The sequence below is a fragment of the Clarias gariepinus genome, chromosome 26, assembly GCF_024256425.1.
Source record: "Clarias gariepinus isolate MV-2021 ecotype Netherlands chromosome 26, CGAR_prim_01v2, whole genome shotgun sequence".
Lineage (NCBI taxonomy): Eukaryota > Metazoa > Chordata > Actinopteri > Siluriformes > Clariidae > Clarias > Clarias gariepinus.
In genome coordinates, this window is record NC_071125.1 from 6,935,663 (window position 1) to 6,952,536 (window position 16,874).

Genomic DNA, 16,874 nt, shown 5'->3' on the forward strand with positions numbered 1-16,874 from the left:
CCCTAAAACAAAGACAAATCTAAGTGATTAACAGGTGCAATGCTTAACTCACAACAATTAGATATAATGGGAGGAATGGAGTTATATTACCCAAATTGGTTAAGTGCAAGCTAAATTATAACTTGGGGGAAAAAAAACCATCAGAAATGCTCAAATAACATCAGCACATAAACCAAGCACCCACACTACTCTTGTGCTTAGGCATGCTGACCTCATGGCATTCCATCAATTTAGTAAAATTAACTACTTTAAACAGAGAGCTCGTTACTATCACACTGAACAGTGTATAATTGCTAATAATTAAATAATTGCAAATACCTGAACAGAAGATGAAATATAAACAGCAGTGACTCGACTCTATATTTAACACGAATAAAGCACACGCGCGCCACCTTCTGAGGCATACCATGACGTCATGGCTCAGGTACGCCATTTAACAGGAAGTAATTTTTAAAGGCACAGAACACTTTTTTTTCCTCTGGTAAGCTGCACAAATAAGCAGTCAAAATTTTAGGCAATCTTATCCAAATAACATCCAATAGTGATGGGAAATTTGGATCATTTTAGTGACTCGCTTCTTTAAAATCTTTTTTTGCGTCATTTAGTTAATTTCGTTCTTTTAATCAGAAATAAAATTAATTGTTAAATGTTTAATAAACAGAACCCCAACACGTCTACATACACAACTTTTGGCTACATTTTCAGTGATTAAAATATTACAATGCAGCTAAGAACATATTATGATAAACAAAATGAGCAGCTCACCTCTCATATCTTCTGGTCCGAATTGTTCGTTCTTTTGAATTTATTGCACTGCATAGCGTCACGTGACAAAAGAGCGAACAATTTGGACCAAAAGAGTCAAAGGTGACTACTTAATTTTGTTTCCTGTGTACTGCATGGCATAACGTCTATGGGAGTCACGTGACAAAAGAATGAATGACTCAGGCTAGAAGACTCATTGAGAAGAATGGCTCAATTCTGTTTCCTGTGTACTGCACTGCATAGCGTTTTTGGAAATCATGTGACAACAGAATGAACTATTCAGACCAACGAATCACTTTCCGAGACTACTGTTTTTTCTGAGTCATGTTAAAGACTTGTTTAAAAAGAATGAATCGTTCATGAACGACCCATCATTAACATCCAACTTGACAGGTATTCAATCACACTAAGCAGTCAAACATTTTCAGCAATATTATCAAAATAACTGACTGGAGTAAAATGCTGTGGATCACCTGCAACCTCTTTGCTCATCCCAGGTCAGACACGCTGACAGCAAAAGCAATCAGGAAACTAATATGAGAAGAGAAGAGCAGGCTGTAATGGGGCAGTGACTCAGCGGTCAAGTCGTGATTTCTAATCTTAGCATTTTAACAGGAAAAGCTGAGCTGAGAGGAAAGCAATTCTTCTGTACTCGCATGGTGCAGATATTAACCAGAACATTCATACTACAAGGGGGGTTGAAGTCAAACCAGAAATGTATTTGTGAAACCGATTGACATTTACTGAAGCATTAAGGCACACGAGACTCTTGGCCGCAGTAAACCATGTGAACGGTGCAAATTTTTTAAAAGGAGATCATTCTTCTGTAAATGGCACTTCTGGCCGAGTTGGCTCCAAACTTACTACAGTCATTCCTGTGAACATTCAGCGACTGGAAACCCTGATCCCTGAAAAACAACAGCATCTGCCTGTGGGAACTGTACACAAAATCATTCACCAACACCACTTGCACATTACAGTAACTCAGCTGCCATATCCCCTGTACAGTCCTGACCTCAATTCAATTACTTTCATATGTTTGGGCCATTAAAGGGGTTCCTGGGAGGCTAGTGTTTAAGAAGTGAAGCAGGCAATCTGATCATGGCTCTGGTGTCCCGAGTAAACGTTCTACCTTGATGGTATCCAAGCAGTAGTAAAACGCTAGGATAAGTGCATTAGTGTAGCAAAGTAATAAATAGAGATTTAAAAACAATATACAGTAGGCACTATTAAAGGGAATTAATCAACACCTTTCTTTCTAGAATTCAGCAGCACTCTGGTAGAACATAACTTATTGTATAAAAAATTAAACAGCCATGCAACAACACTATATTGATTTATACAGACACATTATTGAACCATGAACCTTGTACACATGTAGATATATGAACAGAGCGGCGAGTAACCCAGACTGCCAGGTTTTTGCTTTTGCTGGGAAAAGATTGGCAAGAAACTGCAGGCTGAGAAATTTGGTGAGAACAATCAATTATTTCACATATACCTTTAAAAATTCCAGGACCCACCCGAGGTTTACTCTTAAAAAAAATTTTTTTTGTCATAGAATAATAGGTTTTAGGTGTGTTGTAGACACTCTGATTGGAGATATCTGTGTTCATCATGACTTTCTGTCTCCTCCTGTCTCACAGTGTTTTGAAGAGGTCGTGAAGGTTTCAACTCCACACTAAACACAGATGTGGCGGCTGAACTCAAGCATATGGCCAACTTTTTCAAAATGTCCTTGAATATGAGGTAGATTTGGATCCCTTTTAACTGTTGTTTTATGTTTTGTCACCAAAGAATAACTAACGTTAAGTTGAATTGCAGCCTATAAAGAGAAGATCGGATTAAAATGCCAGTTTCTCATTAAGCGCAAGCCAAAGGAACCCTGCACGATTACGATAAGCGGTCTCAAGTCAACTTTAATATTAAAACTAATTAATTATATCAATCAATGTAAGAATGTGTATCTTAATATTACAGGGATGAGTATGAATGGTTCATGCTTTGGTCATAGACATTTTGGTCATTTGGACATTCTTACGAACATGACATCATCATGGCCTCTGTGTATGGTACTCTGGATTATTCTGTGACATTTTTTTAAACATTGTAATGCAGCATGCTGTGTGTGTGTGTGTGTGTGTGTGTGTGTGTGTGTGTGTGTAGGTTTGGCATGCTGGGGTCTGTGGATGCCAACACAGGTTCGCCTGACCTGGGCTGGGACACAGATAAATCCCCATGGACATTCAAAAAATGAAATATAAATACATGTTGATTTTTAATACTACGAGCAGATATTTATGCACCTTTAAATTTCTCAGGCTGTTATTGAGCAGGGCGGACTGCAGCCTGGAGGTTTAAATTTTGATGCCAAAGTCCGGAGGGAATCGACTGATCTGGAAGATTTGTTCATCGCTCACATTGGTGCCATGGATGCTTTCGCTCAAGGTCTCAGAAACGCAGCCAAGATGATTAAGGAAGGAGTTATGCAAAATATGCTACGGGCAATCCTAGTCACTAATATAAATGGTGTTTATTTTATTATTTTTACACATTTGAGACTAAATAATAACTATGCCTTATGGCCAATAAATAAATAAATAAATGAACTTTTCTTTATTTATTGTGAGATTAATGCCAAGAACTAATCCTAGATCAGCAGTCCAGGATTACTCCTCAGAATTGATCAAATGTATGCTGTTACTGTATTTGTGCCATGCAGGAACGCTAAATGAGCTTCAGCCTTGGAATCAGACTAAATGTGGAAGAGGGCAGTTGCTCACTGGAGGAACTTAAGGTTTAACACTTGACATACTCCTGTAATGTTTATTTACAGGAGTATGTCAAGCAATATGTAATATTAGGACATATATAATACGATTACTGAAAATAAAAAGTCTGTCAAAATGTACATGCGTTTAAATCAATTCTAATTGACTAGTTTAGTGGTTTTTTTTTTTACAGTTTTACAGAAGGCTTTATATACAGTATATACTGTAATATATGTAAAATTAAATGTATATGTAAAATTTATTTTAGTGTACCCACTTAGTTACTTAAAAGTCTTACATTTTACATTACTTGAACAGTAATCCTATTTCATTCAGAATTCATGATATACTGTAATTTACACCTTTCATACAGTTTTATAAACACAATGAAGTGGAATAAAATGTTAAATTTAATTATCCATATGGCTGTCTTTCATTAAAATGCAATAATAAATTATTCTTTCTTGTGATTTATTATTGTTAGTGTCATCACTCAAATAATAATGACTTAATTATTACATCATCCTGGCAATAATGTCAGGCGTTACACTCTCAGTGTTCCACTCCCACTGGAACGACTGCAGTGGGCTCTGAGTCACCTCGGCCGGGATCGTTATTCATTCTGGGGCGGGAATTGAACCCAGACCCTGGAGGTGCAACACCACAGTGCAGACTTTTTTTTAATTATTTATTGCCTTCAGTTCAGAAATTTAAGCTCAGTGTCTTTAATAACCAAAATAATGCATTTAATAATTAAACATAAATAAATAGCATTGAAAATGTATGTTTTATCTTTATTATCTTTTTTTGTTTTAAACAAACTTCATCATCTTTCACATTATTAGAAGTACATGTTAAGAGTGTTTTGTGTTATTCATGGTAAGGAAGTTTAGACAAGATAAAAAAAAAAATCCCACAACACATTTATTACTGTTGAAAAATAGACCAGGAAGTATAGACCCGGAAGAGAGAGCGCGCGCGCGAGAGAGAGAGAAAAACTTCATAGAAAAACACTTCTATGGTGATGCCTTGTCAGTGTTTTGTGCCGTGACATTTTACAAACCAGTGGAACTTCTGCGGCGACCTTGGACAGCTGTGATGTCACATCATCCTACCATCCGTTCTCCCTGGCTAACCAATGGGAAAATAGCGTGAGCTCTGCTCACTCCTTCCTCGTTTCTGGTTGGCTGAACTGGAATCTAGGAGGCGGGACTCAAACGTCTGCAAACCGTGAGAAGATCCGCGCGCTCATTAACATAAATTATTCAGCAGCATCTTATTGTTGAGTCGCGCGCGCACCTGGGCTTAACATTAGCATTAAACATAAGGCTGAAACACCATGTCATTAGCTATATAACACATAATATAACTAACATTTACTTTATTTATTTTGGAAGTGATTAGAATTAGAAGAGCTGCAGTATTTTGCCTTGTTTCAGGTTGCTTTTTAACTTAAAATTAAAAACATTTTTTTTTTTATTGTGGTCATGTGGACCTTTTTGGGAATAGCAAGCTTCACATATGTGTACAAGAAATGCGACGTGTTTGTGTTCCTGGCTCGCAGAGAGCTCCTACTGGGTGCACTGGTGTGTCTGGCACTGGGAGCTGCACTCACTTTCCGCAGGTACTGGGGTCTGAAAACAGCTCAGATACTACAGCTACCCCTGGAAATCCTATCACTTCTACCTTTTACTAATAACATCATCCAGAAATCAGACACTTATCAACAAAACAATGCATTAAAGGCAAACAAGAAGGTAAGTCACTGTGCTGTCCTGTCTGTATTGTAACTTCACATGTAGACATCTTAACTTTGTGTTCATTCTTGAAATAAAAGTTATTTCTAATACATTAATGTTTGTATTTTGAATTTATACATATAATTAAGGCAGCAAGGTGGCTTGGTGGTGTTTGCATTTTCTCCCCATGCTTGGTGGGTTTCCTCCAGGTACTCTGGTTTCTTTTCCCAGTACAAAGACATGCAGATTAGGCTGATTAGTGCGCAGTGGATACCAATCCAGGCGTTGATTATAATTATTATTGTAAATTAATTAATTGGATATGAAGTAAAACACTACATTAACTTTGTTACTTCACTTAAGTCTGATTTAAATTGAAAAATATTCCTCATAAATAAATATTACATGAATAAATATAACAATTTTTTTTGAAGACCACTTGTTTATGTAAGATTGCATAAAAAAAAATCATATTTAGCTTATTGAATATGAAGTAACACACTACATTTACTTTGTTACGTTACTTAAGGTTGATTCCATAAAAAAAGAACATGTATACATAAGTTAATACTTTTAACCTCTACATAATAATAATCTGTAAATAATTTTACCAATTTGTGTAATACATTTTATACACACACACACACACACACACACACACACACACACACAAACACGCCCCTTCTCTACACTTATGTATTAGTATCATTCTATCTAAAGACAGTTAAAAGTTTGGACACACCTTCTAATTTCATGGTCTCTCCCCCTGATTTTAATTTCTTTCAAAAAAAAAAAAAAAAAAAAAAGATTGCTATATTTGGGATTCCTGATTGCTTATTTTCACTTAATTCTACACAAAAGGATATCAGAGCTTTCACATCCAGACATCTATTATTGTTGCATTGGAAGTCTGCTGTATATCCTCCTATCTCCCAGTGGCTTAAAGATGTCATGTTTTTTTTTACTTGAAAAAATTAAATACACGTTGAGAGGATGTACAGCCAAATTTTTCCACAATTGGCAACGCTTTATTTCCTATTTTGCTAGTTTAGAGGTATTGCCTGATTAAATGCATACCTGTTACTGTTATATTTATGTAATATGTTTGTTGGTTGTGTACTGTTCCAGAACAGCTGACCTTCATGTCTTAAAATACCAACTGTAAAACTGTTGTTAATGTTTTGTAATTGCATAATGCCATATGTGTTATTTCATAGTTTTGTCCAGCAAAAAGTCCAGTATTGTTCTAGAATGCTGAAAATAATTCATTAAACAAAAACATTGTATTAGAAGGTGTGTCCAAACTTTTGACTGGTACTGTATATTTATGTCACATTTAAACATCTTCAGCTAGCATAAATCTTTTAAATAATAGTTATTTCTTAAAAATTAAAAAAGTTAAAGTTGTTAAACACTACTATTTTATCTTAGCTTGCATTATCACACCTTTACATTTAGCTTATTGCATAAAAAGTAACACACAACATTTACTTTGTTACTTCATGCAAGTCTGCTTTAATTAAAAAAAATAATCCTCATGAATTAATATTTGATGAAAATGTAATTACTTTGTTACCTCACTTAAGTCTAATTTAAATCTATACCCATGTAAATCCTTTTAGTCTTTCTACCCAATAATAATAATAATTTGTAAATAACAATTTGGACTTTTCCACACACACACCTTCACCTATTTAAACAACAGATAGCATCAAGTTAAATCTAAATCCATAAAAATATAAACATTAACAGATATATTATAAAGTTAATAAGTTTGAATCCTGTTTATTTAGGCAGTTGACTTTTATCATAGTTAGCTATTAGCATTTAGCTAGTTTGTGTTGTCAGGGTGTCATGCTAACTAATAAAGATGTTATTATATAGGCAATGTTTCTTACTATTTTCCTATAAGGTCTTTGCTTTGATAATGGTTTTTGTTCTTTCGCTTTCAAAATGAATATACATTTAAGAGTATAATTTCATACTATGAGTATTTTTTATTTTATTTTAAACAGCTTTAAACATTTATCAGAAAAGGTATTTAGCAAGTAAAGAATTACAGTATTTTTACTTTACTTGACCCTAGCTTTAATTATTTTTGGTACAAAATGTGTGTGTTATTTTCTGTCTCCTCAAAATGTTGTGTTTAGACTTTACTGAAGGCAGTGAATTATATTTAGTATAGTACAAAGGTACAGTATAATTAAACATTAATAAAAACATCCTATCCAATGAAAATAATTGAGTTTTTAGCTCATGCTTTTAAAAAGTCAGATTCAAATCAAAAACGATTTCTATATTTTCTAATGAAAACCTGGATTCATCTATATACAGTGAGGTGAATAAGTATTTGATCACCCTGTGATTTTGCAAGTTCTCTTACTTAGAAATCATGGAGGGGTCTGCATAGGTCCATTTCCACTGTGAGAGACAGAATCTAAAAAGAAAAATCCGGAAATGACATTGTATGATTTTTCAACAATTTAATTAATTAAAATTGTAATTCACATTTTTGTGTAATTCTCTTTTTTTTGTCACATTACTGTGTCAAATAAGTATTTGATCACTTGCGTATCAGCCAGATTTCTGACCCTCAAAGGCCTGTTATTTTGCTTTTAAATAGTCCAGCTACACTCTGTTTATGATTCTAAATTAGTAGCACCTGTTTGAGGTCATTAGCTGTCATAAAGACACCTGTGCACCCCACAATCAGCCAAAGTCTAAATAGATACATGAGTTATTAATGATGCTAAGAATGGTGACAGATCAGCCCAGAACTACATGTGAGGAGCTGGTCAATGCCGTAAAGAGAGAGCTGGGACCATCGTTTCTAAGGCTACTATCCGTAATACACTAAGACGTCATGGTTTAAAATCTTGCATTACACGAAGGTGCCCCTGATTAAGTCAGCCCATGCCCAGGCCTGTCTAAAGTTTGCCAGGGACCAGAGGAGTTATGGCAGAAAGTCCTGTGGTCAGATGAGACTAACTCCTAACTCCATTCGCTGTGTTTGTAGGAAGAAGAATGATGAGTATCATCCCAATAATACCATATCTACAGTGAAGCATGGGGCTGGAAGCATCATGTTCTGGGGATGTTTTCCTGCACAGGGGACAGGACGACTGCACTGTATTAAGGGGAGGATGAACGGGGCCATGTATTGTGACATATTGGGCAAAAACCTCCTTCCCTCAGTCAGAGGATTAAAGATGTGTAGTGGCTGGGTCTTCCAACAGGACAATGACCCAAAGCACACAGCCAGGAAAACCAAGGAGTGGCTCCGTAAAAAGCAAATGGACTATTTAAAAGCAAAATAACAGGTCTTTGAGGGCTAGAAATCTGCCTGATAAGCAAGTGATCAAATACTTATTTGACACAGTAATTCACAAATAAATTGTTAAAAAATCATACAATGTGATTTCAGGATTTTTCTTTTTAGATTCTGTCTCTCACAGAGGAAATGCACCTATGCTGAAAATTGTAGACCCCTCCATGATTTCTACGTAAGAAAACTTGCAAAATCACAGGGTGATCAAATGCTGATTGACCTCAATGTAAATGAGAAGCCATGAATTAAATATTTACCGCTTCATGGTTTCTTGGTAAAACTATTGATCTTCATGCTACATTTATTCTCATCACTGATGACTAGGGAGGTACCAGAAGAAGGCGATTAATAGGCAAAGACGAGGCACTGAACACAGAAAGTACCTCAGAGGATGCGTCCTCTCCTGATCCAGAGCCGGACGTCATCATCGTTGGTGCTGGCGTGCTGGGATCGGCCATGGCGGCCGTGTTGGCAAAGGATGGACGAAAAGTTATTGTGGTGGAGAGAGATCTGCGTCAGCCAGACAGAATTGTGGGAGAACTTTTGCAGCCAGGTGGCTATCAGGCCCTGAAACAGCTGGGCCTGGAGGGTAAGCTACTTATTCATATGTAGGTGACTCATGAAAAAATTGTTTTAGTCATGAGATGTTAAATGGATTCAGACATTAATTATTACTCACACACATCTATACGACCTTCCTTAGGTGCAGTAGAGGGACTGGATGCTCATGTGGTCAGGGGGTATGTGATCCATGACAAGGAGAGTCTCTCAGAGGTGGAGATCCCTTATCCGAAAGACAAGTATGGTGTTCAGTGCGGACGATCCTTCCACTACGGTCGCTTTATTATGGGCCTGAGACAGGCTGCTCTCAAAGAACCCAAGTAAGTTTCTGATGAACATTAGGTAAGAAAACGAACCTTGCTAGTTTTGTTTTAGCTTTGTAACACCTGATCCGGACTGACTCTTTCTTAGCTGAATAAGTCTGAGTAAAAGTTACTCTTGGGGACTAGAAATAAAAACATATGCTGTGCTTTGTCACTGAGAAGCCTGGTTCTGGGGAATGAATTAATATGGAGTTATTTCTAGAGCATACATCTGTATGTTAGGTTGAGACACAATTTGAATTTCATCAATATTTAGGACTAACACATCCTGTTGCTAAAGAGTAATGCATTTATTTATATAAAACAGGACAGGATTGGTCCGAGTGTCAGATCTACCCAAGGAATACAGTTTGATCAATCAGTCAAGCCTCACTTCTTTATACAATTCTGGGAATTTTTCTCATGACCAGTGGTAGTGCTGTTGCAGTTGGTTATACCAAATTTTGGAGAAAAAAAAATCCACTTTAAGACATTTGTTGTAATCTGATGTGGACACCAATAATTAAACTTTATACTAATATGTGTATGTTTTTAATCATTTCAAGACAAACAGCCCTTTGAACCCTGCTAGTCCTGGAGCTGTTTCCTCTGAATTTTATGTGTTTGATGAATCTGACAGCTTTTTCATTTGTACAGTGTAAGGTTTGTAGAGGGCACTGTAACCAGCCTGCAGGAGGAGGACGACTGTGTAATGGGAATTGAGTATCGTGAGAAGGACACTGGGAAAATCAAGGTACACACACATAAAACACAAACTCTTAAAGTAAACCCCAGTTTATAACGTAGACAATGTATCTTCAAAGATAAAGGTATTTTCTGGCAACAGCAGCATAGCTGGATTACGTCAGAAAGTCTGCTAACGAGTTGTTTTTTCAGTCTGCGGCCAGCAGGGTGGTTTACACACTTGTGAGGCGTGGCGCTAATACACTTACACACTTCGTAACGTGTAAATGTTGATATTAGGGACTATGGAGATATTAAGCGGGGGGGTGTTCAGCTCGGTGAGATATACATGCTACAGTGGTTAATAAAGTGGGGACTCGATTTTAGGTCCCCATTTCACACAGGTCCCCACTTGATGGGTGTGTATTCCGGTTAATGTCCCCACATTAATAGCTTTGCGAGTACACACACACACACACACACACACACACACACACCCAACACACAATGTAAACAAAGCATTTTTAAAACAGGATGATTTTATCCATCCTTTTTCAGTAAGCACCGTGTCCTTTGTTTTCCAAAGAAATACAGTTTTGTTTAATATTTTTCCTGTAAAGTTGCTTAGAAAAAGAATCCTCATTAGACACGACTGTCACTCATACGGCCTCTCCAGGGTTGTGCTAGATCCAAAAGTCTATCCCAGGACACTAAGGATGAGTTAACACCCAGGGAATGTGAACCAGTTTATTGCAGAACACCATGCACACACACACAATCACACATTCATTCATACCAAGGGACAATTTAAGCAAAGCACAGCCACCTTTTTAAAATAGCAAATGGAGTAAACAGACATGGACATGCTGAGAACATGTGAAACTCCATAGGGACTGATGATTAAGGAACCAGGGCGTCCTTAAAAGCAATCACACATTTACATCATGGCACTAATAATATCCCACACTTTGTTGTTTCTCCTCAGGTGATCCATGCTCCTCTGACGGTAGTCGCCGATGGCTGCTTCTCTAAGTTCCGTAAGGGCCTGACGTCTGGGAAGGTCAAGGTCTCGTCACATTTTGTAGGCTGCTTAATGAAGGTAAGACGAAGGATGAATCATCAAATTAAGTACAGTGATAATATACAGTAGATAGATTAGCATTTGAAAAAAAATTGCATTTGTTTGCGACAAGACTGTCAGAGCTCACAAAAAAAAGTGAATTTTGCAGAAATACATCACAACGCTACAATGATGTGTGAGTGATGTAGTGTGTGTGATTCTGTCTGCTCTCTTAGGATTGTCCTCAGTTTAAACCCAATCACGCAGAGCTTGTTCTGGCAAACCCCAGTCCAATCCTGATCTACCAGATCTCCTCCAACAAGACCAGAATTTTGGTGGACATCAGGGGAGATATGCCTCGAGACCTGACCGAGTACATGGTGGAGAAGATTCATCCTCAGCTTCCAAGTACGATCGGCTTTCATCTAATCATCTCATCTCATCTCCTGTCCTACAGAGTGCAGTGGAAACTGAGTAATCTTAATGCACTCAGATCATCTTCCTTTTCTTTTTAGCATCAGTAACAGAATCCTGTTTTCTGTCTGTAGCGCATTTACAGGAGCCGTTTATGATCGCTCTGCAGAATGACCGTCTAAGGACGATGCCTGCGAGCTTCCTGCCACCTTCACCAGTCAACAAACCAGGTACACATGAATGCCTGAGCTAGAGATTAATAAACTTAATTGAGGATTATGGTTTGAAATACACAAACACAACAATATATAATTTTTTTGTACAGCACATTTGTAGTGATTTAGTGAATTAGTTATTATTGCTGCTTAGAACTGCATTACTGTTTAGAATTACTTGTGTGCAAAAGGTATGACTGTTAAATGTATTATTATGTAAAAAAAACAATTTCAGCAAGCTCAGTTTTAATAAAGGAATGCCACTTTGAACGGCACAATGAAGATTCATTACATGTTAAATTTCAGTCCTGCATATTTTATTGTGCCTCTGATTAAATTCAACTCATCAAATTATTCAGGATGTGACAAATCAGAAGTGTCACATCAGTTGAAAACGCTTACATGAATAATGTTGTCTCTACACTGGCAGCCTTTAAGCACTCCTGGAGTACATTTACAGCATTTGACAGACGCCCTTATCCAGAGCGACTTACATTTTTATCTCATTATACATCTGAGCCGTTAAGGCATAAGAGCCTTGCTCAACAGGGGCAACTAGGTGGTGCTGAGGTTCGAACTTGGGACCTTCCATGTGGTAATCCAACGCCTTAACCACTGAGCTTATCCAGCCGGTATGATGGGAGTGTACTGTTTTACAGAAAAAAGTGATGCAGAAATAAAAAAGTATAAAATGATTTGAAATCAGAGTAACTTTGACACACACTCTGACAGGAGTCCTGCTTCTGGGTGACGCCTACAACATGAGGCATCCTCTGACTGGAGGGGGGATGAGTGTGGTGCTGAACGACATCCGCATCTGGAGAGAGCTGCTCAGAAACATTCCAGATCTGTATGACGACAGCGCCATGCTTCAGGTAACAAGGGTTTCTGACTGAATGTAAAAAGGATGTGATCAAAATAAATGAATTAAAAAAATTTCATTCCTTTATGAAAATAGGATAAAACCATGTTTCAGTTTAATAATAATGAGCATAACTAACATTCCAAGCCATACCTCTGATCAAAGTCTGGGTTATATGAGGGTGAGTCAAAAAGAATGATTTCCACTCCGGTTATATTAAAACTTTATCAGTGTTTTCCGATCAAGACTCTTGTCTCCCCAATCACTGCTGTGCAGGTGTGAACGTGTCACGTTAGTTCATTTGTAACTACAGGATGATATATTTTCGTGGTCTGAAGGTGTACTCTATGCCTGGTGCCGGACTTCGTGTGCAATATGGAGAAAGCATCTGAATATCTGCAAATAAAATTTGAACCGATACTCTATGGAAGGTGAAATTTTTTATAAATAGAATCATTACTGGTGATGAGACATGGATTCATCACTAACCCTGAAAGTAAACAGTAGCGTATGTAACGGAAACACACCCAATCGCTGACTAAGTTAAAACTTCAGCTATAAAATAGATTCTTAGGTTTTCTGGGCGCCAGTATTGGAACATTATCATAAACAATTTTCAGTGCTTGTTACAGTGAGATGCTTATTGACGAGTTAAAGCCTACAATTTGGATTAAACACAGATGTCTACTATCTGAGGGCGTTGTGATCTTGCATGACGATGCATGTCCACACACTGTCGACAAAAACTTTAATTAGAGGTGTTAAAGCATCCTCCTTATAATCTTGACCTCACTACTTCAGACTTTCACCTGTTTGTTCCACTGAAAGCAGCCTTACGAGGACAATGACTTACTTCTGATGAAGAAGTGAAGACAGCGGTGCATTCTAAAACATTTTTAAGGAGGGAATACAAAATCTCATAATGAGAATGTAATAGTATTTTGCTATTAATGCAGAGCTATTACATATATATATATATATATATATATATATATATATATGACTACATGTATGTTAGCTACTGTATCACTGCTCATGTTTTAATTCCTCAAGTTAAATTTCTGTCTTCCACAAATCAGGAGACTGAATTGGAGTTTTAGAAAAAACTCTCAAGAGCTCTAACCTGAATTCAATAACAACTACTTCTTCTCCATTTCTTCGTACTTGTGTATGCGGACTACTAACCTTATGTAACCTATGACACCACCTATTATGTCAGAGCGTAATATCACATTGTAATACCGGATATTAAACTATTAGCTGAACCTGTGACTCTTGGTCGTGTCTCCAAACAGATTGAACTGTAGTAGTAGGGTGGTACATTTTTTTTTTTATTCTTTTAGAATATAATGTTGCCTTATCATTGTCTTTAGTGGTACTGAAAGTAATTTTGGGTGTCCTTGAGAATTACAAGCCTGATTGCAAGAAGGAATTCTATGGTATTCAGCGAGGGCAGCAGATTCAACATGTGGCCAAATGTTTATGGACACAAGAGCAGTAGTGAGAACACGCACTGATGTGTAAGGATGGACGTTTGCAAACATAGTCGCATCATCATCATCATCATCATCATCATGTAATGATACCGCGTATGCTTACATTCTCTACAGTTCCGTGCCTCTATCTTTATTGCAACAGCCTGGGGAAGGAAACAAACATGGGGGTAATGGACGCCTCAGTTGCCCACAAACTTTTGGACATGTCGTGTATGTGAGGACAAAGCGTAAATACCAGCCAACAATATGGCATATCGAGGATAATGAGGAGGAAATACTATATGAAAGAGGTTTTCTAGGACGTTTAATAGTATTAAAGATGATGTAAATGTAAGAAGAGTAAATGTAAGAAGAGTGCACTAATTCTTACATTCTTAATTCATCATGAAATGAAAACTAATTTGTGGTTTTATTTAACAGGCAAAGAAAAAGTTCTACTGGGAACGCAAGTCATCACACTCGTTTGTGGTGAACGTGCTGGCTCAAGCGCTTTACGAGCTGTTCGCAGCAACAGACAGTATGTCCACGTCATTAATCACTGTTAATTTGAGAATGTTTTCACTGTTTCAGGATGAAAGTTTTTACTTAATTAACTCAAACTAAAGGCTTGGTGAAAGATCATGTAGATTCTATTTTGGAAGTAGTTAATTAAAAAGAAAAAAAATTATTTTTTATTTTTATTCTTCAGGTTCTCTGCATCAGTTAAGAAGTGCCTGCTTCCAGTACTTCAAACTGGGTGGAATGTGTGTCAATGGGCCAATTGGTCTACTGTCTGTGTACGTACTGTAATACACTTAAAAGTCTTAGGTACCGTATTACCTTAAGAACAAATTGTGTTATAGTTGTTTCTCATGTCTGCATTATGATGTACAAAACTTTCCACTATTTCTAAACATATCTTAAAGATTTATAAATAAATAACATTACAGAAGAATATTTGGATGTCTGTAAAAAAGCAATATATTTATGGCTAGTGAAGGCTCAAACGGTTAAGGGTCCGGGTTACTGATGTTGGGGAAAAAGCCCTTTATTCTAACTGCTGATCCTGTGCTGACCCCAGTTTTCCCAGAACTGACAATCATTTCACTGTGCTGTAAGGTACATGTGACAAATTGAATCTTAATCATAATATTACCTGACAGACCAGATTTCAGATGGAAACAAAAAGAAACCTAATGTAAGCTCCTGCACGAAAAAGCAGAAGAGCTTATATTGTCTAGCACTCAGTAAAACCCTACGAGCAAAAATGCCATAAGCACAGATGCCTTTAAAAACATTTCTACATTAAAGAAAATTTATATAAAGAGCCACAACCAAAGAGTAATAAGATAAAGTCAGTATTTTTTGTTAAAAAAAAAATTGCTATAAAATAATAATGAGTAGTGTTAGATACAGATTTGTGTAATATGTTGCTTTTCTTAACAGACATTTTTCTGTAATGTTATTTAATTATTAACTTTTCAGGTATATTTGAAAATAGTGAATGGTTTTGTACATAATAATGCAGACATGATAAACATATAAACTAAAATTTGCACTAAAAATATGTTGAGACTTTTGCACAGTCTTGTATATATTCATAGTTAACAGAAGCTTGTGTTCTCTTATTAGGTTAACACCAAAGCCCATGACTCTGATCGGACACTTCTTCGCTGTAGCCTTGTACGCCACATACTTCAGCTTCAAATCAGAGTCATGGCTGACGAAACCAAGGGCCTTGGTGAACAGCGGAACAATCCTTTACCGTGCCTGTGCCATTATGTTCCCTCTCATCTATTCAGAGATGAAGTACCTGGTGTACTAAGCCATGTTTAGTCATGTGCCTAAAGACTGCAATCAGATACACGGGAAGGCAGTTAATAGCATGGAGAACTTTAAGAAATGAACCAGCTGTGCCTTTCAGCATCACAGCATATCTACATATCTAAACTTCAAATCTGTTTATTTCTAATGATACAGTATAAAGAGCCTGTATCATGTATCATGCATCGATAACAGGGTGATTGCTTTTAAACAGCTTGAACTGAATCACATTTTGGGTGTATTCGAGACTGATATTTATGTTATAATTATATTAAAAAAGCAGACGGATGCAAATTGAAATAAGTCACAAGCCTTAAAGCAGCACACTGCTACAGCTGTGTAATTCTTTATATAAAAATGTTTAAGGAAATGTCATACTATTTTGTATCAAAACTGAAGAAAAAAATGCCTCCCTTTGATCACAGGAGCTATGAACTAAGCGAGGGATCATTTAGAGACGAACTGTAACATTTTTCTTGGTATGGATTTTGCACACAACATTTAAAGCACCAAAAATGAATTTCCACAAACTTGTACTGTTGAAACTGTTGACTTGTACTGCACCATTCCTTTTGGAGTCAAATAGCAACCTAAATCTCACTTGTTTGCCTACAGAATAAATAAAACCTTTTTAAAATGTTCAGTTATCTTTGTAACTTGATGTACGTTGAATCTTTTAAATCAGCAGGTCTAAAAGACTATTCTGATTTCTGGATTAATCAGATGGTTTATTTTAATAAGAGAGTTAAGCCAAATTAGTATGGACCAAAAAAAAAGAAAAAAGGATGATTTTTAAATCCTTGAAGCAGCTGTTTTTTTTTTATATATAAAAGAATCAGAGCTTCTCTTCAGAGAACAAATTTTGCAGCATGTT

General features: G+C 36.7%; 1 protein-coding gene and 1 pseudogene across 1 annotated transcript; both read left to right on the top strand.

Annotated features, from left to right (window-relative positions):
* Positions 1-1,224: 1,224 nt before the first annotated feature.
* Positions 1,225-3,640, top strand: LOC128513845 (xylose isomerase-like; annotated as a pseudogene).
* Positions 3,641-4,832: 1,192 nt separating this feature from the next.
* Positions 4,833-16,639, top strand: sqlea (squalene epoxidase a). Its single transcript, XM_053488044.1, has 11 exons — positions 4,833-5,293; positions 8,928-9,192; positions 9,307-9,484; positions 10,124-10,220; positions 11,136-11,249; positions 11,447-11,618; positions 11,759-11,854; positions 12,572-12,714; positions 14,618-14,714; positions 14,886-14,973; positions 15,809-16,639. The coding sequence occupies exons 1-11, from the start codon at positions 5,024-5,026 to the stop codon at positions 15,999-16,001; spliced, it is 1,713 nt and encodes a 570-aa protein (XP_053344019.1). The 5' UTR covers positions 4,833-5,023; the 3' UTR covers positions 16,002-16,639.
* Positions 16,640-16,874: the final 235 nt, after the last annotated feature.

Coding starts and splice junctions, on each gene's coding strand:
- sqlea (XM_053488044.1), top strand. CDS start 5,024: ATGTGGACCTTTTTGGGAATAGCAAGCTTCACATATGTGTACAAGAAA. Junction 5,294..8,927: donor CATTAAAGGCAAACAAGAAG/GTAAGTCACTGT, acceptor ACTGATGACTAG/GGAGGTACCAGAAGAAGGCG. Junction 11,619..11,758: donor GATTCATCCTCAGCTTCCAA/GTACGATCGGCT, acceptor TTCTGTCTGTAG/CGCATTTACAGGAGCCGTTT.